Here is a 25,952-nt window from a genome sequence, read left to right as displayed (position 1 = left end):
GATCTCTGTACATACACAGAGGAAAAGACATGCAAAAAGGCAGCCATGGAAGAAACCTCACCAGAAACTAACCCTGCTGGTATTTTGATCTTGGACTTCTAATCTTCAGACCTATGAGAAAATAAATTTGTTATTAAGTCACCTACATCTGTGGTATTTTGTAATAGTCAGCCTGAGCTGACTACCTGAAGTCCAATGTGAGACTGTCATAACAGGAGTGTAAAGAAAGGTCATCTCAAAAACTAAACCATGTATCTGATCCTATCACACAATGAAAGGAAAGGTTAAAATATATGCAGATAGAGATGGGGAAAATACATGTATTAAAAAGAGAATAGAGTAACAGTTGCATGGGGAAGGGAGAAGAGACTGCTTTCACACACATGACTAAAGTGAAATTTGTGGAAATCATTTTTTTCATCTTACTTAGCTATGAAAGATAACAGGGAACAGGATAGATACAGAATAAGAAACGGTTGTAAAGATACATTGATTGAATAATTGCTAGACCCTTTTCTACAATATCCCCAAAACAAGAAAAACAAGATAATCTTATAAAACAAGAAAATTTACAGTAATAATATAATGTACTGTTATTTTTTATAAATCTTATTATTTAAACTCTTGAGATTTAGCAAAATCCTTCCATTTCTTCTCCATTATCTCTCCCCCTCCCTTTTTCTCTCTGAACATGGGTGGCACATTCATCTGTGGTAATTTGTTAAAAGGAACATCTGTCAATGTGTATACAAGGGGTAGGAACTTAGGGCTAGTAACACGAAAATTTAACTGTCACCCAGACTTGAAGGAAAGGGCAATGCCATTTTACTAGGGTCACAGACAGAAGGTAGATGTCTCCACTGAAGGATCCAGACAGTTATAGGCACCCTGGCAATGATGGTAATAAATACCTTGCTCTTTTCTCAGCCTGTTCCCCTCTTCAGAGCAAATCAAGGTAAAAGAAACCCTTTAACATAATTCATTGGTATCACCTCCTGGGCTAGAGAGCAAGGTGGAACATGCTGGAAAGTTGATTTAGAGAGACAAACAGAAGATACGAAAATCTATTCCTAGAAACCAATCTTGAAGTATATTCAACAAAATGCTGTTAGATATATCTGAAAGGATAGTGTGATTTTTGGATTTTTCTCAAGCTTCATACATTTTAGTATGGTCAAAATATACTATAATAAGCATCTTACATTTGCAAAAACAAAAATAATAAAGATATTTTAGTTTTGAAAATAAAGTTTAAACACTTGGTAAGTCAGCATTCTTATTAGCAGTCATTATTTACCCTAATTTAATGGATTAATTTATGATTTTTTAAATGTATGAAAGATTCACCTAAAATATCATCCCCAAATAATTAAAATATAAGTGAACATAACCTGTTAATAATTTGACACTGTATGTTTGTATCTAAAGATCTTATTTTGTGAATATAAATATGACTATAACTATTGTTATTATAATTAATAAGTTACTGAGGCAATATTTTTCTTATATTAATAATGGTACCTGTAACACGTTACCAATATAGATGGCACATCTGTGGTTATCATATTAGATGATGCTATTCAATTTTATTGACTATTTTTAATAATTACATTGTTTCCTAGGTAAATGGATTATCTTCTGAAACGTACATGTATGTTCTTTTTTCCAGCATCCCAGAACCATAAGTCTGGAATCACTTGCAGTTATTATAGCTCAGTTACTGAGCCTTAGTATGGGAATAGCTTATGATGACATTAACAAATGCCAGTGCTCAGGAGCTGTCTGCATAATGAACCCAGAAGCAATGTAAGATGCTTTACTTTTACATGCTTTACCTACATAGTTTATATAAAAATAAGTATGGTGTACTTAGTTTAAGAAAGTCTAGGCTGCTAAAATAATTCATAATGGTCAAATATAAGCTGTGTCCAATGATTCCCAAGTCAAAATATGTATTCCAATGCCCACACTGCATATCTACCTCACTGTCACTTGTATCCTGATATGACAATTGCTTTGTCATGTGCTCTAACTCTAGATTTATCGCTATGCCATTTGCACAATTTTATAATCTAATGCATAATTTGGTGAGCCAAATATAGGCTTGAGATCACTGTACAAGAATGATTTATTAGTTTGGACTTATCTGCATGTGTCCCTTTCATTCTGCCTCACTTAGCCTGAACTCTTGGCATCTCCTGATTTCAAAGATGCTGTTAATCAGCTTTTTCCTTTTCATTAGAGAAGGCCTTTTTGCAGTATGCTTCCCAAGCCTCAAAGGCATAGTGAATTTGTTATCATCATTATTCTTAGAGTACAATGTGAGACTTTATAGAATTAGGACCATGTAGGGGATTTAGGGAAACCATCATCCAGTCAGTGACTAGAGCCAGCCTTTTATCTTTCTGAAGGACAATTCTCATAACCATTTTCTCCTTCTCATATGTCTTAGAAAATCAAGCCCCATTGCTGACAGCGGCAAAATTGATAACATCACAATCTCTCCATTCCCTAACTTCTGCTTCCACAATCATTTCCTAGGAAATGATTACTCAAATTTTAATCTCAGGCTCTGATTTGGCAGGCACTCATGAAAACAGTTGTCCCAGAAGGGGCTATAGAAGAGCATTATCAACAATAGTCAAATTATGTGAAGAGTCCAAATATCTATTGACTAGTGAATGGATAAAGAATATGTGGTATATATACACAGTGGTATATATATATATATATATATATATATACACACACACACACACACACACACACACACACAATGGAATGTAATTCAGCAAACAAAAAGAATAAAATCTTGCCATTTGCAACTATGTGTATGGAGCTAGAATGTATTATGCCACATGAAATAAATCAGTCAGAGAAAGACAAATATCATATGATTTCACTCATATGTGGAATTTAATAAACAAAACAGATGGCCATAGGGGAAAAAATAGAGGCAAACCATAAAACAGACTCTTAACTATAGAGAACAAACTGAGGTTTGCTGGAGGAGTGGTGAGTGGGGGAGGGGGGTGGATAAAATGGTGATGGGTGTTATGGAGGGCACTTGTGAGCACTGGATATTATATGTACATGATGAATCACTAAATTCTAACCCTGAAAACAATATTACATTATATGCTAAGTAACTAGAATTTAAATAAAAATTTGTAACAAAAAATAAGAAGGGACTATAGAAAACAAGCCTTTTTGAAATGATTGTGAACCTGGAACAATCCATGATTTGATGACAACAAGGATACCTTTAACGGGTATAGAGAGGTATAACAGTTATGCAGAGAGAGGGCACTGCAGATCCATGCTGTGATGCAAGATGTTTGTTCTTTTGCACTTAAGATCATTAAGACACAATAAAAAATAAAGATATTCATGATAGATTAGATTAGTTCCACGTGGAATTTCAGATAAGTATCATAGAAGATATGTAGTGCCATCCCCTAGAGTTCTTTGCAGCGGAACCCTTGTGGAGTTGAGCATGCATACAGAAACCAGTAAGTGAGTATGTTACTAAAATTGATTATATCACAATAATTTGGGTATTTGCATGTCTATATAATTAAATAGTGGGCCTATTAATCTGTCTAATGACCAAAATAGCATATCTGGTAGCTAACTAAAAATATCCAGACAGTGTAAGTAAATAATATGAGTAGAAATCCCAGAGCTCCATGTCACCTATATCTATTGCACCAATGTTTCTCAATCATTTCACATCAATGGCACATGGGGGTTCCCTAAAACTGTCTGTAAACGAAGAAAAACTTGTCTTATTTCAATTCAAGAACAGGGCCTTTCAATATGTTAGGTGGAATCCTTTTTTGAAAAAAAAAATCACTATTCATACTATTCTCCAATTAGATTAAGACCCTCACAGTGAGCATATTTGCATAAAATACATTTAGCTTTCTATTTTGTATTAGAGACGTGCCACAGGTTGGGATCTACATGGCCTCAGCAATGGCAAATAGTATTTGGTCAAGGATATGGATACCACAAGCTTGGACATTTAGAGACAGGAAAGTGTGGGGAAGAGGAAAGCAAGTAAGCACAAAGTATGCAGATCTTTATATCTATCTTAGGTTCAAGTCCCACAAGAAGCACTCAATGACCAAGCCAACACATTAAAATTCGTGAATGCCAATCAGCTTCTTCCCTAGGCAAAAGAGGCCCTAAGATAAAGGTAATCACCTCTTTAGTGGGGCAGCCTTCAACCACTTCATTGGAACACCAGCTCCCTGACCCTCTAAGGACAAACCCATTAAATCTTCTGTATACTTCTTTGTGGTCCCAGCAGATTGGAGCCACAATTCCTATCTCAATACAACAGACTTATGTTGATTTTTCCTCATTCTCTTTCTCTTGATTCCTACTCCTTTAATCTTGTTTCCTAGTGTCATGTCTCAAATTTCCTGCAATCAAGTTCATGCCTTTTTGTTTTTGTTTTTCTGGTTCATCTTAAAGACAGATGATATTGTATGTACTTCATATTGATAATGCTGAACATTGCCCATTAAATATTTATCTTTGATTGCATTATGGTTTTTAAAATAATGATATATTGCTTGTGATACCAGCTGCAATGATTATTATGATTTACAATGGTGAGGAAATGATAGGAAGGACTAGAAGATCTGAACTATTAATAGCTCCCTGGAGCCTCCAACTCCTCCTAAATATTGTTAAAGCATTTTTTGTTCAATTTTGAAAGTAGTTTATTTTGTTGAGATGCCTGAATTATTCTCATCATGGGTAGAATTCTTCAAAATGCAGTGTTTCTTCCATTTTTTTTTCCTGCGGGGAAATTATTAGGTGTAAATAGATTGGTATTTACTATTCTTTCTAATTGCACCTCTTTATATGACTATAAAATTTCCAATTTTTTTGTGACAAGTATATAGAAATTTTATTGATTACTCGGGGCGCTTGGGTGGCGCAGTCGGTTAAGCGTCCGACTTCAGCCAGGTCACGATCTCGCGGTCCGTGAGTTCGAGCCCCGCGTCGGGCTCTGGGCTGATGGCTCAGAGCCTGGAGCCTGTTTCTGATTCTGTGTCTCCCTCTCTCTCTGCCCCTCCCCCGTTCATGCTCTGTCTCTCTCTGTCCCAAAAATAAATAAACGTTGAAAAAAAAAATTAAAAAAAAAAAAAAAAAGAAATTTTATTGATTACATTGAATTTGTTTACTAAAGATTTGCTAAATTAATTTATTAGTTCTGGGATTTTAATTTAGCTTTATTAGAATTTCATACATGTATAATCATATATATACTATTTTACATTTTTTTAAATCTTTATATTTTTTTCAATTCCTATTTTTTGCCTTACAACAGTGATAAGGACCTCTAATACAATGTAACATAGAAATGGAACATGTGGCTATTTTTGTCGTGCTTCTAATTTAAGGGCAAAATCTTTCATCTTTCACCATTAAATAGGTTAGCTGAAAGTTTTTCATAGAGGCTTTTAATCAGACTGAGGAAGTTGGTTTTTTAGCCCTTGTTTGACAGAGTTCCAATCATGAATAGATTTCATTATATATTAAGATGTTTATGTGTTATTGTTGATTTACTTTTTTCAGTTGATATGTTTCAGTTGATACATTTTATTGATCTTCAATTGTTGCAATAACTTGTCTTCCTAGGATGAACCACGTTTCGATACGATGCATAATCCCTTTTATGCATTTGTCCTACTTGTTGCTGGATTTCTCTCCTAACACATGTCACTATATTTATGAAGAATATTGGGCTTTAGGTTGTTTTCTCTTGTAATTATTTTGACTTGTTTCATTATCAGGGTAACATTAGACTCATAAAATTTCCTAAAAGTAATTTGGCAAAATTGATACTAATGTTTCACAAGTTATCTGATAGAAATTCACCAGTGAAGCCATATGGAATTAGAATTCTCTTTTTGGAAAGCTATTTAATAATTAATTTTTAAGAGATGAGGATCTTTATATTCAGATTTTAAAAAATATTTCCTTGAAATTAGTCATAAGTTTCTATAATCATTGGTTTTTAAAAAGTTAATTAATTTTTAAATGCAGTATAGCTAACATACAGTATTCTATTAGTATCAAGTTTACAATTTAGTGATTCATCAATTCTGTATAACACTCAGTGCTCCTCAAGAAAGAACACTCTTTAATCCCCATCACCTATTTCACTGACCCCTCCACCCAACCCACTTCCCCTCTGTAACCATCAGTTTATTCTCGATAGTTAAGAGTTTGTTTTTTGGTTTGTCTCTCTCTTTTTTTTCCCTTTGCTCATTTGTTTGTTTCTGAAATTTTACATCTGAGTGAAATCATATGGCATTTGCCCTTCTCTGACTTATTTCAGTTAGGATAATATAGCTCCATCTATGCCATTGCAAATGGCAAGATTTCACTCTTTTCTATGGCCAAATAATATTCCATTGTATAGCTATACCGCATCTTCTTTGTCCATTCATCAGTTAAGGGGAACTTGGTCTGCTTCCATTATTTGGATATTGCTGCTGTAAATTTAGGGGTGCATTGTCTCTTTGAATTAGTGTTTTTGTATTTTAGGAGGTAAATAGTAGTGCAATTACTGTATCATAGGGTAGCTCTAGTTTAAACTTCCTGAGGAATCTCTATACTGTTTTCCTCAGCGGCTGCACCAGTTTGTATTCCCACTAAAACTGCAAGAGTTCCTTTTTTCTCCATATTCTCACCAACACTTATTGTGTCTTGTGTTTTTGATTTTAGCCATTCTGAGAGGTGTGAGATGATACTTTGCTGTGGCTTTGATTTTCATTTTCCTGATAATGAGTGATGTATCTTTTCATGTATCTGTTGGTCATCTGGATATCTTTGTCAGAGATATGGCTGTCCATGTCTTCTGTTGATTTTTAATTGGGTTATTTGTTTTTTGGGTGTTGAATATTTTAAGTTCCTTATATATTACAGATACTAATCCTTTTATTGGATATGTCATTTGCAAATATCCTCTCCCATTCTGTAGGTTGCCTTTTAATTTTGTTGATTGTTTCCCTTGCACGATCATTTTATTTTGAAATAGTCCCAATAGTTTATTTTTGCTTTTATTTCATTTGTCTCAGAGACATATCTAGAAAAATGTTGCTACGGCTGATATCAGAGACATTTCTGCCTTTGTTGTTTTCTAGAATTGTTATAGTTTCAGGTATCACATTGAAATCCTGAATCCATTTGAGTTTATTTTTGTGTATGGTGTGAGAAAATGGTCTGAGTTCATTCTTCTGCATGTTGCTCTCCAGTTTTCCCAGCACCATTTGTTGAAGAGACTGTCTTTTTCCCATTGGATATTCTTCTCTCCTTTGTAAAAGATTAATTGACCATACAATTGTGGGTTTATTTCTGGTTTTCCATTCTGTTCTATTTTTCTATGAATCTATTTTTGTGCTAGTACCATACTGTTTTGATGATTACAGGTTTGTAATATAACTTGAAGTCTGCACTTGTGCTGCCTCCAGCTTTCCCTTTGTTTTTCAAACTTGCTTTGGCTATTTGGGGTCTTTTGTGGTTCCATAAAAATTTTAGGATTGTTTGTTCTAGTTCTGTGAAAAATGTTGGTATTTTGATAGAAATTGCATTAAATGTGTAGATTGCATTAGCTAGTCTAAACATTTTATCAAAATTTGTTTTTCTAATCCATGAGCATGGAATGTCTTTCTATTTCTTTGTGTCATCTTCACTTTCTTTCGTCAATGTTTTATAATTTTTACAGTACACGTATTTTACCACTTTGGTTAGGTTTATTTCTAGGTATCCAATTATAAAGTGCAATTGTAATTGGGACTATTACTTTTTTTCTTTTTTTAATATGAGCTTTATAATCAAATTGGTTTCCATACAACACCCAGTGCTCATCCCAACAGGTGCCCTCCTCAGTGCCCATCACCCACTTTCCCCTCCTTCCTACCCCCCCATCAACCCTCAGTTTGTTCTCAGTTTTTAAGAGTCTCTTATTGTTTGGTTCCTTCCTCTCTAACCTTTTTTTTTCCTTCCCCTGCCTCATGGTCTTCTGTTAAGTTTCTCAGGATCCACATAAGAGTGAAAACATATGGTATCTGTCTTTCTCTGTATGGCTTATTTCACTTAGCATCACACTCTCCAGTTCCATCCACGTTGCTACAAAAGGCCATATTTCATTCTTTCTCATTGCCACGTAGTATTCCATTGTGTATATAAACCACAATTTCTTTATCCATTCATCAGTTGATGGACATTTAGGCTCTTTCCATAATTTGGCTATTGTTGAAAGTGCTGCTCTAAATACTGGGGTACAAGCACCCCTATGCATCAGTAGTCCTGTATTCCTTGGGTAAATTCCTAACAGTGTTATTGCTGGGTCATAGGGTAGATCTATTTTTAATTTTTTGAGGAACCTCCACACTGTTTTCCAGAGTGGCTGCACCAATTTGCATTCCCACCAAACAGTGCAAGAGGGTTCCCATTTTTCCGCACCCTCGCCAGCATCTATAGTCTCCTGATTTGTTCATTTTAGCCACTCTGACAGGGATGAGGTGGTATCTGAGTGTGATTTTGATTTGTATTTCCCTGATGAGGAGCGACGTTGAGCATCTTTTCATGTGCCTGTTGGCCATCTGGATGTCTTCTTTAGAGAAGTGTCTATTCATGTTTTCTGCCCATTTCTTCACTGGATTATTTGTTTTTCAGGTGTGGAGTTTAGTGAGTTCTTTATAGATTTTGGATACTAGCCCTTTGTTCGATATGTCATTTGCAAATATCTTTTCCCATTCCATTGGTTGCCTTTTAGTTTTGTTGATTGTTTCCTTTGCAGTGCAAAAGCTTTTTATTTTCATGAGGTCCCAATAGTTCATTTTTGCTTTTACTTCCCTTGCCTTTGAGGATGTGTCAAGTAAGAAATTTCTGTGGCTGAGGACAGAGAGGTTTTTTCTTGCTTTCTCTCTAAGGTTTTGATGGTTTTCTGTCTCACATTCAGGTGCTTCATCCATTTTGAGTTTATTTTTGTGAATGGTGTAAGAAAGTGGTCTAGTTTTATTCTTCTGTGTGTTGCTGTCTGGTTCTCCCAGCACCATTTGTTAAAGAGACTGCCTTTTTCCATTGGATATTCTTTACTGCTTTGTCAAAGATTAATTGGGCATACTTTTGTGGGTCCAACTCTGGAATCTCTATTCTATTCCATTGGTCTTTGTGTCTCTTTTTGTGCCATGGTACATATGGTACATATATGTCTTGATGATTACAACTTTGTACTAGAGGCTAAAGTCTGGGATTGTGATGCCTCCTGCTTTGGTCTTCTTTAATATTACTTAGGGTATTCGGGGTCTTTTGTGGTTCCATACAAATCTTAGGATTGCTTGTTCCAGCTTCGAGATGAATGCTGGTGCAATTTTGATTGGGATTACATTGAATGTGTAGATAGCTTTGGGTTGTATTGACATTTTAACAATATTTATTCGTCCAGTCGATGAGCACAGAATGTTTTTCCATTTCTTTATATCTTCTTCAATTTCCTTCATAAGCTTTCTATAGTTTTCAGCATACAGATCTTTTACATCTTTGGTTAGGTTTATTCCTAGCTATTTTATGACTCTTGGTGCAATTGTGAATGGGATCAGTTTCTTTGTTTGTCCTTCTGTTGCTTCATTATTAGTGTATAAGAATGCAACTGATTTCTATATATAATTTTGTATCCTGCGACTTTGCTGAATTCATGTATCAGTTGTAGTAGACTTTTGGTGGAGTCTTTAGGGTTTTCCATGTATACTATCATGTCATCTGCAAAAAGCGAAGGCTTAACTTCATCTTTGCCAATTTTGATGCCTTTGATTTCCTTTTGTTGTCTGATTGCTGATGCTAGAACTTCCAACACTATGTTAAACAGCGGTGAGAGTGGACATCCCTGTCGTGTTCCCGATCTCAGGGAGAAAGCTCTCAGTTTTTCCTCACTGAGGATGGTGTTAGCTGTGGGCTTTTCATAAATGGCTTTTATGATTAAGTATGTTCCTTCTATACTGACTTTCTTGAAGGTTTTTGCTAAGAAAGGCTGCTGAATTTTGTCAAATGCTTTTTCTGCATAGATTGACAGGATCATATGGTTCTTTGCTTTTCTTTTATTAATGTGATGTATCACATTGATTGATTTCCAAATGTTGAACCAGCCCTGCAGCCCAGGGATGAATCCCACTTGATCATGGTGAATAATTCTTTTTGTATGCTGTTGAATTCAATTTGCTAGTACCTTGTTGAGAATTTTTGCATCCATATTCATCAGGGATATTGGCCTGTAGTTTTCTTTTTTTACTGGGTCTATACCTGGTTTAGGAATCAAAGTAATGCTGGCTTCATAGAATGAGTCTGGAAGTTCTCCTTCCCTTTATTTTTTGGAAAGGCTTGAGGAGGATAAGTAATATCTCTGCTTTAAATGTCTGGTAGAATTCCCCTGGGAAGCCATCTGGTCCTGGACTCTTATTTGTTGGGAGATTTTTGATGACTGATTCAATTTCTTCACTGGTTATGGGTCTGTTCAAGCTTTCTGATTCCTCCTGATTGACTTTTGGAAGGGTGTGGGTGTTTAGGAATTTGTCCATTTCTTCCAGGTTGTCCAGTTTGTTGGCATATACTTTTTCATAGTATTCCTTGATAACTGCTTGTATTTCTGAGGGATTGGTTGTAATAATTCCATATTCATTCATGATTTTATCTATTTGGGTCATCTCCCTTTTCTTTTTGAGAAGCCTGGCTAGAGGTTTATCAATTTTGTTTATTTCTCAAAACACCAACTCTTGGTTTCGTTGATCTGCTCTACAGGTGTTTTTAGATTCTATATTGTTTATTTCTGCTCTGATCTTTATTATCTCTCTTCTTCTGTTGGGTTTGGGGTGTCTTTGGTGTTCTGCTTCTGTTTTCTTTAGGTGTGCTGTTAGATTTTGTATTTGGGATTTTTCTTGTTTGTGGAGATAGGCCTGGATTGCAATGTATTTTCCTCTCAGAACTGCCTTCGCTGCGTCCCAAAGCGTTTGGATTGTTGTATTTTCATTTTCATTTATTTCCATATAATTTTTAATTTCTTCTCTAAATTCCTGGTTGACCCATTCATTCTTTAAAGGGGTGTTCTTTAACCTCCATGCTTTTGGAGGTTTTCCAGACCTTTTCCTGTGGTTGATTTCAAGTTTCATAGCATTGTGGTCTGAAAGCATGCATGGTATGATCTCAATTCTTGTATACCTATGAAGGGCTGTTTTGTGACACAGTATGTGATCTATCTTGGAGTATGTTCCATGTGCACTGGAGAAGAAAGTATATTCTGTTGCTTTGGGATGCAGAGTTCTAAATATATCTGTCAAGTGCATCTGATCCAATGTATCATTCAGGGCCCTTGTTACTTTATTGACCATGTGTCTAGATGATGTATCCATTTCTGTAAGTGGAGTGTTAAAGTCCCCTGCAATTTACTACATTCTTATCAATAAGGTTGCTTATGTTTGTGAGTAATTGTTTTATATATTTGGGGGCTCCTGTATTCAGCGCATAGACATTTATAATTGTTAGCTCTTCCTGATGGATAGACCCTGTGATTATTATATAATGCCCTTCTTCATCTCTTGTTACAGCCTTTCATTTAAAGTCTAGTTTGTCTGATATAAGTATGGCTACTCCAGCTTTCTTTTGACTTCCAGTGGCATGATAAATAGTTTTCCATCCCCTCACTCTCAATCTGAAGGTGTCCTCAGGTCTAAAATGAGTCTCTTGTAGACAACAAATAGATGGGTCTTGTTTTTTTATCCATTCTGATACCCTGTCTTTCGGTTGGAGCATTTAGGGCATGTACATTCATGTTATTATTGAAAGATGTGGGTTTAGAGACATTGTGTTATCTATAGTTTTCATGCTTGTAGTGATGTCTCTGGTATTTTGTGGTCCTTGCAACATTTCACTCACAGAGTCCCCGTTAGGATCTCTTGTAGGGCTGGTTTAGTGGTGATGAATTCCTTCAGTTTTTGTTTGTTTGGGAAAACCTTTATCTCTCCTTCCTTCTGACAGACAGACTTGCTGAATAAAAGATTCTTTGCTGCATATTTTTTCTGTTCATCACATTGAAGATTTCCTGCCATTCCTTTCTGGCCTGCCAAGTTTCAGTAGATGGGTCTGCCACTAGTCTTATGGATCTCCCTTTGTAGGTTAGAGCCTGTTTTTCCCTAGCTGCTTTCAGAATTTTCTCTTTATCCTTGTATTTTGCCAGTTTCACTATGATATGTCGTGCAGAAGATTGCTTCAAGTTATGTCTGAAGGGAGTTCTCTGTGCCTCTTGGATTTCCATGCCTGTTTCCTTCCCCAGATCAGGGATGTTCTCAGCTATGATTTGTTCAAGTACACCTTCAGCCCCTATCTTTCTCTCTTCTTCTTCTGGAATTCCTATGATACGGGTATTGTTCCATTTGATTGCATCACTAGTTCTCTAATTCTCCCCTCATACTCCTGGATTTTTTTATCTCTCTTTTTCTCAGCTTTCTCTTTTTCCATAATTTTATCTTCTAATTCACCTATTCTCTTCTCTGCCTCTTCAATCCATGCTATGGCCCCTCCATTTTATTTTGAACCTCATTTCTAGCATTTTCAGCTCCTTATAACTATTTCTTAGCCCCTTGATATCTGTAGCAATAGATTCTCTACTTTCCTCTATGCTTTTTTCAAGCCCAGCGATTAATTTTATGACTATTATTCTAAATTCTTGTTCAGTTATATTGCTTAAATCGTTTTTGATCAATTCATTAACTGTCACTACTTCCTGGAGTTTCTTTTGAGGAGAGTTCTTCCATTTCATCATTTCTGGTAGTCCCTGCAGTGGCTCCAAACTGCAGGGCACTTCCCCTGTGCTGTCCAGAGTAACTTGTGTTGTTGGGTGGGGCCACAGTCAGACCCAATGTCTGCCCCAGCTCACTGCTGGGGTCACAGTCAGATTGGTGTGTACCTTATCTTCCCTTCTCCCAGGGGCAGGACTCACTGTGGAGTGGTGTGGCCCCTGTCTGGGCTACTTGCACACTGCCAGGCTTGTGTTGCTGCTTCTATGGGATCTGGTGTATTAGCTGGGGTGGATCCGTAAGCTGTACAGGGGTGGAAGTGGTAGGCTTAGCTCGCTTTGCCATCGGTGGTCCCATGCAGGAGAGGACCTGCAGCCCCAGGAGTGAGGCTGACCCGGCAGAGGGATGGATCCACAGAAGCACAGTGTTGGGTGTATGGGGATTCATTTTCCTCTATGTGGATCCCCTGGTGGTTTCTTTTCTCAGAGCCTCTTTCCTGTGGGCAGCTCTCAACCACCATTTATGTCCTTCCTAACCTCTCTGGTGTGACTTATTCTCTATATTTATTTGTGGAGTTTATTCTGCCAGGCTTTGGATTGATCTCTGGTTTCTTAATGGGATGTGAGTGATATCTAGTTGTAAACATGGGATGGAGTGAGCTTAGGGTCCTCCTACTTTGCCATCTTCACAAACCTAAATTCCACTTATTTTTTTTTTGAAGTCACTGGGATCTCTAGTGATATTACTTCTTTTATGTCTCATATAATTTGTTATTTTATTTTCTCTTTTTTTTTCTCAATCTAACTTGGGCTTTATCAAATTAATTGATTTTTAAGGCTATATTTTAATTTTATTGACTCTTTATCATCACTTGTCCAATTTCTTTTCTTAACTTTATGCATACTTTGGGGTAAACTAGATTTTTTTGTTTATTTTAATTTATTTTGAGAAAGACTGAGAGAGAGGGGGAATGTGAGCAGAGGAGGGGTGCAGAGAGAGAGGGACAGAGAGAATTCACAGGCTCTGTGATCATAGCAATGTGAGGCTGAATCTCACGACCATGAGATCATGACCTGAACTGAAATCAAGAGTCGGTTGCTAAACTGACTGAGCCATCCAGGTGCCCCTCCCCTAGATTTTTAATGTGAAAACTCAAATATTTTATTTTAAACTTTTTTTTCTTTTTGTGTAAGCCCTTTAAAGCTGTACATTTCAGTCTAACCACAGCTTCTATTGCATATCATACATGTTGATATTTTGTGTTTCTTTTTCATTTAGTTAAAATATTTTCATTTTTTTTGCAATTCCTTTTGTCTAGCAGATTGTTTTAGAAGTATTTCAGTTGATTTTCAAATATTCGTGGATCATCTAGATGCCTTTGTATTATTTATTTCTGATTAAGATTTGTTTTTGGATGTACATATTTTGAAATTTATTGAGACTTATTTAATGATAGTAATTATTTTTATCTTTTGTTTTCCATTTTTGCTTGATTATCTCTATGCTGTACAAACTTCACAGTAAGAGAATGTGTTGAAGTGTTGTATTTGTTTTTAGTTACTAATTGAAGTGCCTCTAATAATTTCCTCAATGTTATATTAGAAGACAGATTTTATTAACTTTGTTTCTAATGAGTGTTGCTTCTTCTAAAAAATGCAAATATTGAACACATGTTTTGCTTATGGATTAAGCAAAAGATGATCTATTCTAGTACCATCCACCTCAATGTAATGAGAACATTGCATCCTGCTGTCAATGCTTTGCAATATTGTGGTAAGAAAATGAATGTTTGAAATGTCATTAAAACAGCAATATCCTGATTGATATCTGTGTTTATTGGGATGGAATCTGTTTTTAGATTTAAATGTAAGTTCAGAAACCCTGAAGTAATAACAGCTTAAATCAAGGATAAGTTATTTTTATTTTGGGAAATTAGAATTCTATTTATTTATTTTTTTTTCAACTTTTTAAATTTATTTTTGGGACAGAGAGAGAGAGAGAGAGAGAGAGAGCATGAACGGGGGAGGGGCAGAGAGAGAGGGAGACACAGAATCGGAAGCAGGCTCCAGGCTCTGAGCCATCAGCCCAGAGCCTGACGTGGGGCTCGAACTCACAGACCGCAAGATCATGACCTGGCTGAAGTCGGACGCTTAACCGACTGCACCACCCAGGCGCCCCTAGAATTCTATTAATTGCATGACATTTCACAGTATAATTTTACATTGATTTCTACACAGTGACTTTCATATCCAGGATCATCTTATAGTTCATAATGGAAGCTTTGACTACAATAGTTAACCAAAATTATAGTCACCAATAGAATAAAAACCTGGCTGTCAACATTACTTTCTATAATTTAAATTTATGGTTTTGTTTTAGGCCAATTATCTGACCTTTATAAAGATGTTATACTAACTTTACAAAAGGCTAAGAAATGTAGACACTACACAAGGAAGCCTTGTATTTGACTGAAAACCAGAAGCTCAATTATCAAGGAAAAATGAGAGAATGGAGAATGAGAACATCCAGCAAGTGTTTGCTAAGACTCAAGCTTCAAATTAATTGTCTAGTTGGATATAATTATGACCGATATTTTCTTTCTAATGTCAACACTAATTTATACCCAGAAGTGTATCCCTTATAAACGAGTTCACACATAGTAAACACATCTTACATTGCCTAGTTTTTAGTAATGTTCTATCATTTCTCCTTTTGGTTTTTGGTATTTAGATAGAAATCGTCAGAATTTTTGGCAATGTAATAATAAATCAATTATTTGTGGTTATTCTAATGGTAGAGTATGTTCAATAGGGTGTGACCTCCAAAAAATTTAAAAACCCTAATTTTTCCATGATCCTCATGTAAATAATATTTCCCTGTGATAGTCCAAAGGACTAGGGTTTGAGTCTATTGTTGTAAAATCCAATAAGTTCATATTAGCTATATCTGTCATCAAATTATAAATCTTTATGAATATAACTTTTTCATGTATTAATACTATTCAGAATAATAAAAGTCATAATGCAACATCAACCAAAGAATGTACTATTTACAACACATAGTTTATTCCATGGACTCATTTATTTAAAAAAAAAAATATATATATATATATATATATATGTGTGTGCTATATATGTGCTAGAGAACAAAATAGTTGGAATGCCTTTTCTCTGGAGCTAAAAAACTAGTAGGGGAAGACAATGAGTAAATAATTAAATAAATAATAGTTTGGTTGTTGATAAATATTAAAGAATAATAAGTGTCACTAAAAGAATAAAGATGTAAGGGGGTGGTATTTTAGATGTGGGTTTAGAAATGTTATCTCTGAGTAAAAAGTTGGTATTGGACTCTTGAGTTTAGGTGATATATTAGGGCTATAGGCACCAATATCTGAGCTGTCAGGTATAGGTGTTATTCAAAATATGTACTTCAGGATTACCTATGAATAAATATAGATAAAGAAGTGAAAAGCTCAATCTCTTTTGTTAATACAGGATATTATAATATTTAGGGACCATGAAAGGAAAAGGAAGCAACAAATGAAACAGAGTATTTTGTGAGGTAGGAAATGTAAGAGAAAACAATATCATGAGTGAGTGTAGTATAAGAACCAATAAAATTCCATCATTTATTGCTAACTAAATATTTATAAATTTTGTTTTTTCAACGTTTATTTATTTTTGGGACAGAGAGAGACAGAGCATGAACGGGGGAGGGGCAGAGAGAGAGGGAGACACAGAATCGGAAACAGGCTCCAGGCTCTGAGCCATCAGCCCAGAGCCCGATGTGGGGCTCGAACTCACAGACCGCGAGATCGTGACCTGGCTGAAGTCGGTCGCTTAACCGACTGCGCCACCCAGGCGCCCCGTATTGCTAACTAAATATTTAATATAAATTCTTGCACAATTGACTTCCCTTGTACAGAAAATAAAATTTTGACACTAACAAAATTGAGCATTTTGACTGTTGTGGAATACTATTAAATAGCTTTATTCCAAGTCTAGGCAATTTATGAAGTAATACTTAACATAAAAATTTGAAGTTTGACGTATGTTTAGTCATTCCAGTGGTGTGAAGATCTTTAGTAACTGCAGCATGGAGGATTTTGCAACTTTTATTTCAAATCCAAAGTCCCAATGTCTTCAAAATCAGCCACACTTAGATCCATCATACAAATCTGTGGTTTGTGGTAATGGACAAGTGGAACAAGGAGAACAGTGTGACTGTGGGAATGCAGAGGTTAGTACTACTTTGGAAGATATGTGTGAAAAATTATAAATAAATTTTTATACTGCCATTTTCCCTAGGGAATCAAAATCACTTTTCTGAAAAAAAGTTAAAAAGGCATATAGAAATTTTAATAAACTGATAAGTGCACTTATATATCAGTATATGGATTCAGTGGTTCATAGATTATCCTTACAGATGATTTTCAAGATCATTAATTCTGTAACTATGTTGACCTAGGTTTTCACTTTCCCTCTTGAGTGTGTTCTTCCCTAGTATAGGAATACCTCAGAGCTTTGTGGGTTTTGTTCCAGACAACCAGAACAAAGTGAATATCACAATAAAGTAAATAAAATGATTCTTTTTGTTTCCCAGTACATACAATTATATGCTTATATTATCCTATAGTCTACTAAGTGTGAAATAGAATTATGTCTGAAAAAACAAGGTACGTGTCTTAAAAATACCTTATCAATGAAGAATGATTTCAGCAAGTCATAATCTCGCCGTAATGCTGATGGCTGCTGACTGATCAAGGTGGTGGTTGTTGAAGGTTGGAGTGTCTGTGGCAGTTTCTAAAATAAGATGGCAATGAACCTGCCTGCATTCATTGGCTCTTTTATGAATAGTTTCTCTGTAAGCATGTGGTGGTGTTTGAAAGCATTTTACCCCCAGTAGAACTTCTTTCATATTGGGGTCAATCATCTCAAACTTTGCTGCTGTTTAATCAACTAAAAGTATATAATCTAAATCTTTGGTTGTCATTTTAATAATCTTCACAGCATCTTCAGTGGGAATAAATTCCATCTCAAGAAACCACTTTCTTTGCTTAGCCATTAGAAGGAACTCCTCATCTGTCGAAGTTTTATCATGAGATTTCAGTGATTCAGTCACATCTTCAGGCTTCATTGCCAATTATAGTTTTCTCTCTATTTCCATCACATGTGTAATTACTTCCTACACTGAAGCCTTGACCCCCTCAAAGCTATTCATGAAAATTGGAATCAACTTGTTCCAAACTCCTGTTAATGTTGGTATTTTGACCTTTTCCCATAAATCATGAATGCTTTTTATGGCATCCAGTATAGTGACTCCTTTCCAGAAAGTTTTCAACTTACTTTGGTCAGGTCTGTTAGAAAAATCACTATCTATCACAATTATAGACTTTGATCAATGGGCTAGAAAATGGATGTTGTGTTAGTAATCATAAGACAACATTAATCTCCTTGTACCTCCCCATCAGAACTCTTGGGTCACCAGGAACATTGTCAATGAGCAGTAATATTTTGAAAGGATTTTTTCTGAGCTGTGTTTCTCAACAGTGGTCTTAAAATATTAACTAAGCCATGTTGTAAACAGATGTGCTGTCATCCAGACTTTGTTGTTCCATTTATCGGTCACAGGCAGAGTAGATTTAGCATAATTTTTAAGAGCCCTAGAATTTTTGAAATGGTAAATGAGTATTGCCTTCAACTAAATGTCATAGCTGCATTAGCCCCCAACAAGAGTCACCCTGTCCTTTGAAGCTTTGAAGCCAGATATTACCTTCTCCTCCCTATCTATGAAAATGACATCTTTCAATAGAAGGCTATTTTGTCTACATTGAAAATGTGTTGTTTAGTGTAGCCACCATCATTAATTATCTTAGCTACATCTAAATAACTTGCTACAGCTTTTACATCACCACTTGCTACTTAACTTTGCACTTTTATGTGATGGATACAGATTCTTTCCTTAAACCTCATGAACCAACCTCTGCTAGCTTCAGACTTCTCTGCAGCCTCCTTATCTCTCTCAGCCTTCATAAAATTGAAGAGAATTAGGGCCTCCCTGTGGGTGAGACATTGGCTTAAGGGAATGTTATGGTTGGTTTGATCTTCTATCCAGACAACTAAAACTTTCTCTATATTAGCAATAATGCCATTTTGCTTTCTTATCATCCATGCATTCATTGATTTTTAATTTCCTTCAAGAACTTTTCTTTTGCATTCACTACTTGACTAACTTTTTGGTGAAAGAGGCCTAGCTTTGGCCTCTCTCAGCTTTCAACATGACTTCCTCCCTAAGCTTAATCCTTTCTAGCTTTTGATTTAAAGTGAGAAACATTTGACTATTCCTTTCACTTGAATTAGGCCAATTAATAATCCTGTAATTTCAATGTTGTTGTGTCTCAGGGAATAGGGATGCCTGAAAAGAAGGAGCGAGGGGAGCAGTTCATCAGTGGAACAGTCAAAACATAATTAAGTTTATTGTCTCATATGGACAATGGTTCATGACACTCTCCAAAATCACAATAGTAACATCAAAAGCCACTGAAAACAGATCTCCATAACAAATATAATAATGAAAGAATTACCAAAATGTGACACAGAGACTGTTGGAAAAATGATGCTGGTAGATTTGCTCAATTTAAGGTTGCCACCTTCAATTTGTAAAAACAAATAAACGAACAAAAGCGATGTTTGCAAAGTACAATGAAATGAAGCACGATAAAATAAGGTAATGCCCACATTTCTTCCAAGCTTAATATCTGCTGGCATTCAGGAAAATAGATACAAAGTTTTCACAATTCAACAGAAAATGAGGCATGCTTGTGGCTTTGAATATTTTAATGGAGGTCAATATTTAAGTAAAAAAATGTTTGGATCATTCACAATCAACAAATGCATGTTCTCCAACCCACAAAAATCTTAGATAAAGCTGCTTGATTGGAGGGAGGTGGGAAGACTAGAGATAAAAGGAATGCACTAAGAAAGAGAGAGAGAGATTGTGAGACTCATAATGGGTATATGGATGTGAGGAAATCAATACATAAAAGGAGTTCAGTTTTCCCTACAGCAATAGCTGAGGTCATGAATGTGTACTGTCACCAATAAGAAAGTGAACTTTTAGATACATAGTTGGATGATGTGCTTTTAAAAAATTATTTTCCAGTACCCACTTGTGTTTTTCTTGTTTGGGTCTAAATGTAAACACTTTGAAAATTTTTAGTAAAAATTGACAATTGTGTATCTTAGTTCTATTAATTATAATATAAGTGAGCCAGTTCCTGTGATATAACTTTACTCTCTGGAATCCCGTATGGGTAGCAATAACAATAACATTGATTAGGCAGAATAGTTCTGGAAAATAGTTCAAATTTAGTTTGCCCTAATAAGTATTTGACTATAACTCATATTAAGACTACTGAAATCCATGACTTATTTTTGTGTAACTTATTGAAATTTTTGCCCAATTAACCCTATCCAAATCCCTGACAATTTAAAAAATGTGTGTGTGTGTGTGTGTGTGTGTGTGTGTAAGCATTGTCTCTCCAATCTTCTCTATTCTTATCTGTTGCTTTAAGTGTAATAATAGAATTTTTATAAACAAAATCACATGGATGAATCATAACATTAATCAAGGCATAATAAGATATGGATGAATCATAATTTCACTCATATTTAGAAATATTATTTTCTAACTCTTTGCCTTTAGAGAATAAAAGTAAGTTAAACTTTGAACATCCCATAAAAGTTATAGGCTTATTAAAACACAATAGATTCATAAAGGCTGATTAGGAACTAGTCACTATAATGAAACTGATAAATCATAGTTTCCATTTATTTTATGTCTTGTATTTAACTATCTGTTTGTCTACAAGAGCCAGAGAGCTTGATGTTTTGGCTTTGGTGGACTCAGAGTTTCAGAAAAATCCTACTACAGTATAGTCAAACCTACTCTAGGGATAGAAAGAGTATACAGAATAGCAGAGTAGTAACCAATAAATATGTGTTAAGTAAATAAATAAGTGGCTCTATTTTTTTATGTTTGCCAACATGTAATTTAAGCACCTATCTGTATATTAGATAATATTCTGTCACCATTAAAATATCTATCTAGTGTGAGTAAAAGTTGGAAGGTACTTCAGAGCATTTGATTTTCCTTTCAGGATTGTGCTGCTAACTTAAACTCATGTTGTGATCATACCACATGTACATTAACAGTTGGTTCAACTTGTGATATTGGTGAATGCTGTAAAAATTGTCAAGTAAGAGCCTTTTAAATTTTTCTGAACAAAGCCATCTTTTTTATTCTATTTGTATGTTCACATTCTGCTTTATTCAATATTATTTACTTCATTCCATCAGTATTTGGCAAAAGGAGAAATATGTAGGCCTTCCTCTGATGAATGTGATCTCCCTGAATATTGCAATGGATCATCTGCAACATGTCAAGATAACTTTTATATTCAGAATGGGCATCCATGTGGAGAGAATCAATGGCTTTGTCTGAATGGAAGTTGTATAAGTGGGATAAAACAGTGTGTGGATTTATTTGGTGAAGGTATTTATTATAATTTTATTTCTCTTATATGTGTTCTTCTGGAAACCAAAAAGAAGTAGATGTTGATACATAATTGTGATTTAAAAAATAATGTAAGGGCCTCCTGGGTGGCTCAGTTGGTTAAGTGTCCGACTTTGGCTCAGGTCATGATCTCACAGTTTGTGAGTTTGAGCCCAGCATTGCGCTCTGTGCTGACAGCTCGGAGCCTGGAGCTGGCTTCAGATTCTGTGTCTCCCTCTTTCTGCTCCTCCCCCACTCACACTCCGTCTCTCTCAAAAATAAACATTAAAAATTTTTTTAAAATAATTCAATTTTTAGTATATATATATATACACACACACACATATATATATATATATATATATATATATATATATATCTTAAAGGATTATTGAAAAAAGTTAAGGAATGCTGTAAAAAAATATCTGACAAGTTGTCTGGAATTAAAGGTATGAATTATTTCCACAAAATAATAAGGGAAAAGATTCAAAGTCTATGGGCTCTTCATTTGAGAAGGAAGAAAGCAGACTGAATATAAGTTACACTTCCCTCTCTCACTCCATATCCATAGTTTTCTTAGTAAATATAAAATACATACATATGGCTGTGGACATTAGAGGATCATAAATATAAATCGGCATGAGTAGAATTTAAATCACACATGCAGATACACACAGCCAGATACACACATTCACACCTGAGAACTACAAGGATAGTTTATGAAAATCACAAAAAGGAGTAATGAGGATCCAGTAACTATCAAATAATTGAAAGATGATGTGCACTGAGTACACATGGAACTAAATATACATGGAATCATTTGCTGAAGAAGATGGAGACAGCAGCAATGGCAGCAGCATTTTAGGTCTATAACAGAAGTAAAAGAGTGATTGACGAGGAAATATTTAGGATATTCATATAAATAGCCAAGTGGCTCAACCTTTTCTCAACTGTAATGGGTAATTGCCTACTTTAATTTCTGTGTAAAAAGGAGTTGCAAAGTAATGATCAACTCCAAAAATGGACATACAATGACATAGAATGACTATTGGTTTGAAGAAAGGCAAAACAAAGATGTAAGGAAAGAAACATAGAATGGTTAAGTGCTCTCCCCAGGAACTGGATGATTTGAACCACAAAGGAAATTTTGAAGAAAGATATCTCTATCTCTCCATCTCTCTGTCTCCTCTCTCTCTCTTTCTCCCTCTCTATCATCTCTCTCTCTATATATATATCTATCTATCATCTATCAATTATCTCTCTATCTATCATCTATCTATTTACTATCACTGATCTCTACCTATCTCTTATCTATCTCTATCTGTATCATGTCTTCCTTATCATCCATATCATCTATTTATCTCTATCTACCTACCTATATATACATACAGATAAATAAAGAAAGAGAAAGGGAGAAATAGGAAAGAAAATCTTGATCTGAAAGGAATACTGGTTAAAATGTAAAAATAAGCATATTGGTTAGATCATTGAAAAGGTAGAACTTCTGTTTCAGCTGGCAGGTAAAATTGTGAATTTCACCCAATGTTAAATAAATAGATTAAAAAAAAAGTATGTGAAAGCACACATTTGAACTCATATAATTTGCTTTCCAAATCTATTTCTGTAAGGGCTGATTGTGAATGATGTTAAAAACAAAAAGGGAAACTAAATGAGGAGACAGAAGAATTAAGCAAGAAGAAATCATCATCATAGAAATTAGCAAAATTCATTGTTGGCTAAAAAACACATCTTTTAAAAACATATTTCAAAATATAAAGAATAATATGAAATTAAGTTATTAGTATGTGAAAAATGTAAGTTGACCCCTAGAAGAATAAAAATGGAAAAAAAAAATAGTTTCACCAGGAAAAAAAAACAAACTGAAACAAAACTCAATCATTCCAATAAAATGCAGCACAAAAGAGAAATTAAAATTTAGCATTAGTCAAGTATTCATTTTATAATCCAAGCTACAAGAATAATAATAAAATAATTTGAAAATAAAAGCTTATAAAGGAGGGGTGCCTGGGTGGCTCAGTCGGTTAAGCACCCGACTTTGGCTCAGGTCATGATCTCATAGTCCGTGAGTTTGAGCCCTGCATCAGGCTCTGTGCTGACAGCTCAGAGCCTGGAGCCTGCTTCAAATTCTGTGTCTCCCTCTCTCTGACCCTCTCCCGTTCATGCTCTGTCTCTCTCTTTCTCAAGAATAAATAAACATTAAAAAAAATAATTAAAAAAAAAGCTTATAAGGGGAAAAACAAAGGCAAGAAAATTCTTGACTAACTCAAAAGGCAAAAACAAAGTTAAAAAAAATAACATAAAATAAGAATAAATTCTAAGGCAGCTTATTTACATTTAAAAATTTTGTAATTATGTTAAATATAAAACCTCCATTAAATATTAAATTTAGGAAAAGGATGTAGCAAGTACTGACATATGTAACTATGAGAAAATAACTAGAAAAACCAAGATACACTGTATTGATGATATTTTAATTTTTTTAATGTTCATTTATTTTTGAGAGGGAGACAGAGCATGAGCGGGGGAGGGGCAGAGACAGAGGGAGACACAGAATCTGAAGCAGGGTCCAGGCTCTGAGCCATCAGCACAGAGCCTGACACAGCTGGAACCCACAAATGGTGAAATCATGACCTGAGCCTAAGTCAGAAACTTAACTGACTGAGCTACCTAGACGCCCCAAGGTGCTTTCAGAATCTTAGGAAGAATGTCTTTAAAGAAAAAAAAAAAAAACCACATAAAGAGATCATAGCAAAACTACTAGGAAAAAAAAATGAAAAGAGGAGAACAAAACATCTAAAGTGGGAGAAAAAGACACAGTACCTTTTAAAAAGCAAGTGGAGTCAGATTCCTTGTCAACAATTACAGAAGCTAGATGGCAAAGTAAAGATACTTATAACGGCTAAAAGAAAATAACTACTCACCCACCCAGAATTCTTAATGAGCAAAAAATACCCTGTACATCTTTTCAATAAATGTGCATGAACAACTGTACATTCACATGCAAAAGAATGAATTTGAACCCCTACCTCACACCAAACACAAGAATTAAAATGTATTACAGATGTAAACGTAAGAGCTAAAACTATAAAACTTTTACAGGAAAACATAGGCATAAATCTTAGTGACCTGGAATTAGGCAGTGTTTTCTTAGATATGACACCTAAAGCACAAGTGATGAATGAAAAAGGCATAAATTGGACTTCAAAAATTTAAAAAGCTTTCATTCTTCAAGAAAGTGGAGAGGGGCGCCTGGGTGGCTCAGTCGGTTAAGTGTCTGACTCTTGGTTTTGGCACTGATCATGATCTCATGGTTCATGGGTTTGAGCTCTGTATCGGGCTCTGAGCTGACAGTGCGGAGCCTGCTTAGGATTTGCTCTCTCCCTTTCTCTGTGCCCCTCCCCTGCTAGTTTGTTCACTCTCAGAATAAATAAAGACAGTTCGATGAATGGGAGAATATATTTGCCAACCATATTTTTAATTATAGACAAAATATATACAAAATATAAGAAACTCATCTGACTCAACAATAAAAAGACAATGTAGTTTAACAAATAAGCAAAAAATTAGATTAGACATTTCTAAAAACAAGACATAGAAATGATTAGTCACGGGGGCACCTGGGTGGCTCCGTCAGTTGGGTGACCGACTTCGGCTCAGGTCATGATCTCACGGTTTGTGAGTTCAAGACCCGCGTTGGGCTCTGTGCTGACAGGTCAGAGCCTGGAGCCTGATTCAGATTCTGTGTCTCCCTCTCTTTACCCCTCCCCTGCTCACACCCTGTGTCTGTCTCTCAATAATGAATAAACATTAAACAACAAATTTTTTTTAAAGAAATGATTACTCACATGAAAGATGCTCAACATTATTCGTCATTAAGGAAATTTAAATTAAGACCACAACAAGATACTTCTCCACACTTACTAAAATAGCCATAATAAAAAGACAATAGGAATTGTTGGGATAATACGGCAAAATCTGAATTCTTATGCACATGCTCGTGGGAATATAAAATGGTACAGATACTTTAGAAAGCAGTTTGGAAGTTCCTTAAAATTTTGAACCTAGCAGTTTAACCCCTGATATATGCCTAAGGAAACTTAAAACATATGTCCCCCACAAACCTTGTATACAAATGTTCACAATACCATTATTCATAATAACCAAAATGTAGAAACAACCCAAATGTCCATCAACTGATGAACTAGTAAATAAAATGCAGGATATTATTTAGTCAATAAAAATTAAAGAAGTGATGATATTTGGTATTTACCAATAAATTTTGAAAACTTTATGCTAACCTAAGAAAGCCAGAAACAAAATACCACAGATTCTGTGATTCCATTTATAGTAAGCATACAGAATAGGCAAATATTTAAGACAAAAGATAAATTAATAGCTGGCTAAGGTTTAAAGGAGAGAGGCAGAGGATGAATGTATGAATGTAATTCTGTGTGTGTGTGTGTGTGTGTGTGTGTGTGTGTATTGTTTGACATATATCCAATTTAATATTACAGCATATTGATGACCACCTTTACTGTCACAACTTAATACTCCTGAATGCACTGC

The 25,952-nt window shown here is 35.2% G+C and overlaps 1 protein-coding gene across 2 annotated transcripts in view; it reads left to right on the top strand.

Moving 5' to 3' along the window:
* ADAM2 (ADAM metallopeptidase domain 2) overlaps positions 1-25,952 on the top strand; it is a 136,181-nt gene that overhangs the window by 67,215 nt on the left and 43,014 nt on the right. For both annotated transcript variants that reach the window (XM_045055532.1, XM_011281508.4), the window contains 4 exons: positions 1,670-1,806; positions 16,871-17,051; positions 20,971-21,069; positions 21,170-21,365. In XM_045055532.1, coding sequence (XP_044911467.1) covers positions 1,670-1,806; positions 16,871-17,051; positions 20,971-21,069; positions 21,170-21,365 — 613 coding nt within the window. The remainder of the gene's footprint in view (positions 1-1,669; positions 1,807-16,870; positions 17,052-20,970; positions 21,070-21,169; positions 21,366-25,952) is intronic.

This window comes from Felis catus, chromosome B1 (genome assembly GCF_018350175.1).
Source record: "Felis catus isolate Fca126 chromosome B1, F.catus_Fca126_mat1.0, whole genome shotgun sequence".
Classification (NCBI taxonomy): Eukaryota; Metazoa; Chordata; class Mammalia; order Carnivora; family Felidae; genus Felis; species Felis catus.
This window is presented reverse-complemented; position numbering and strand designations above follow the sequence as displayed.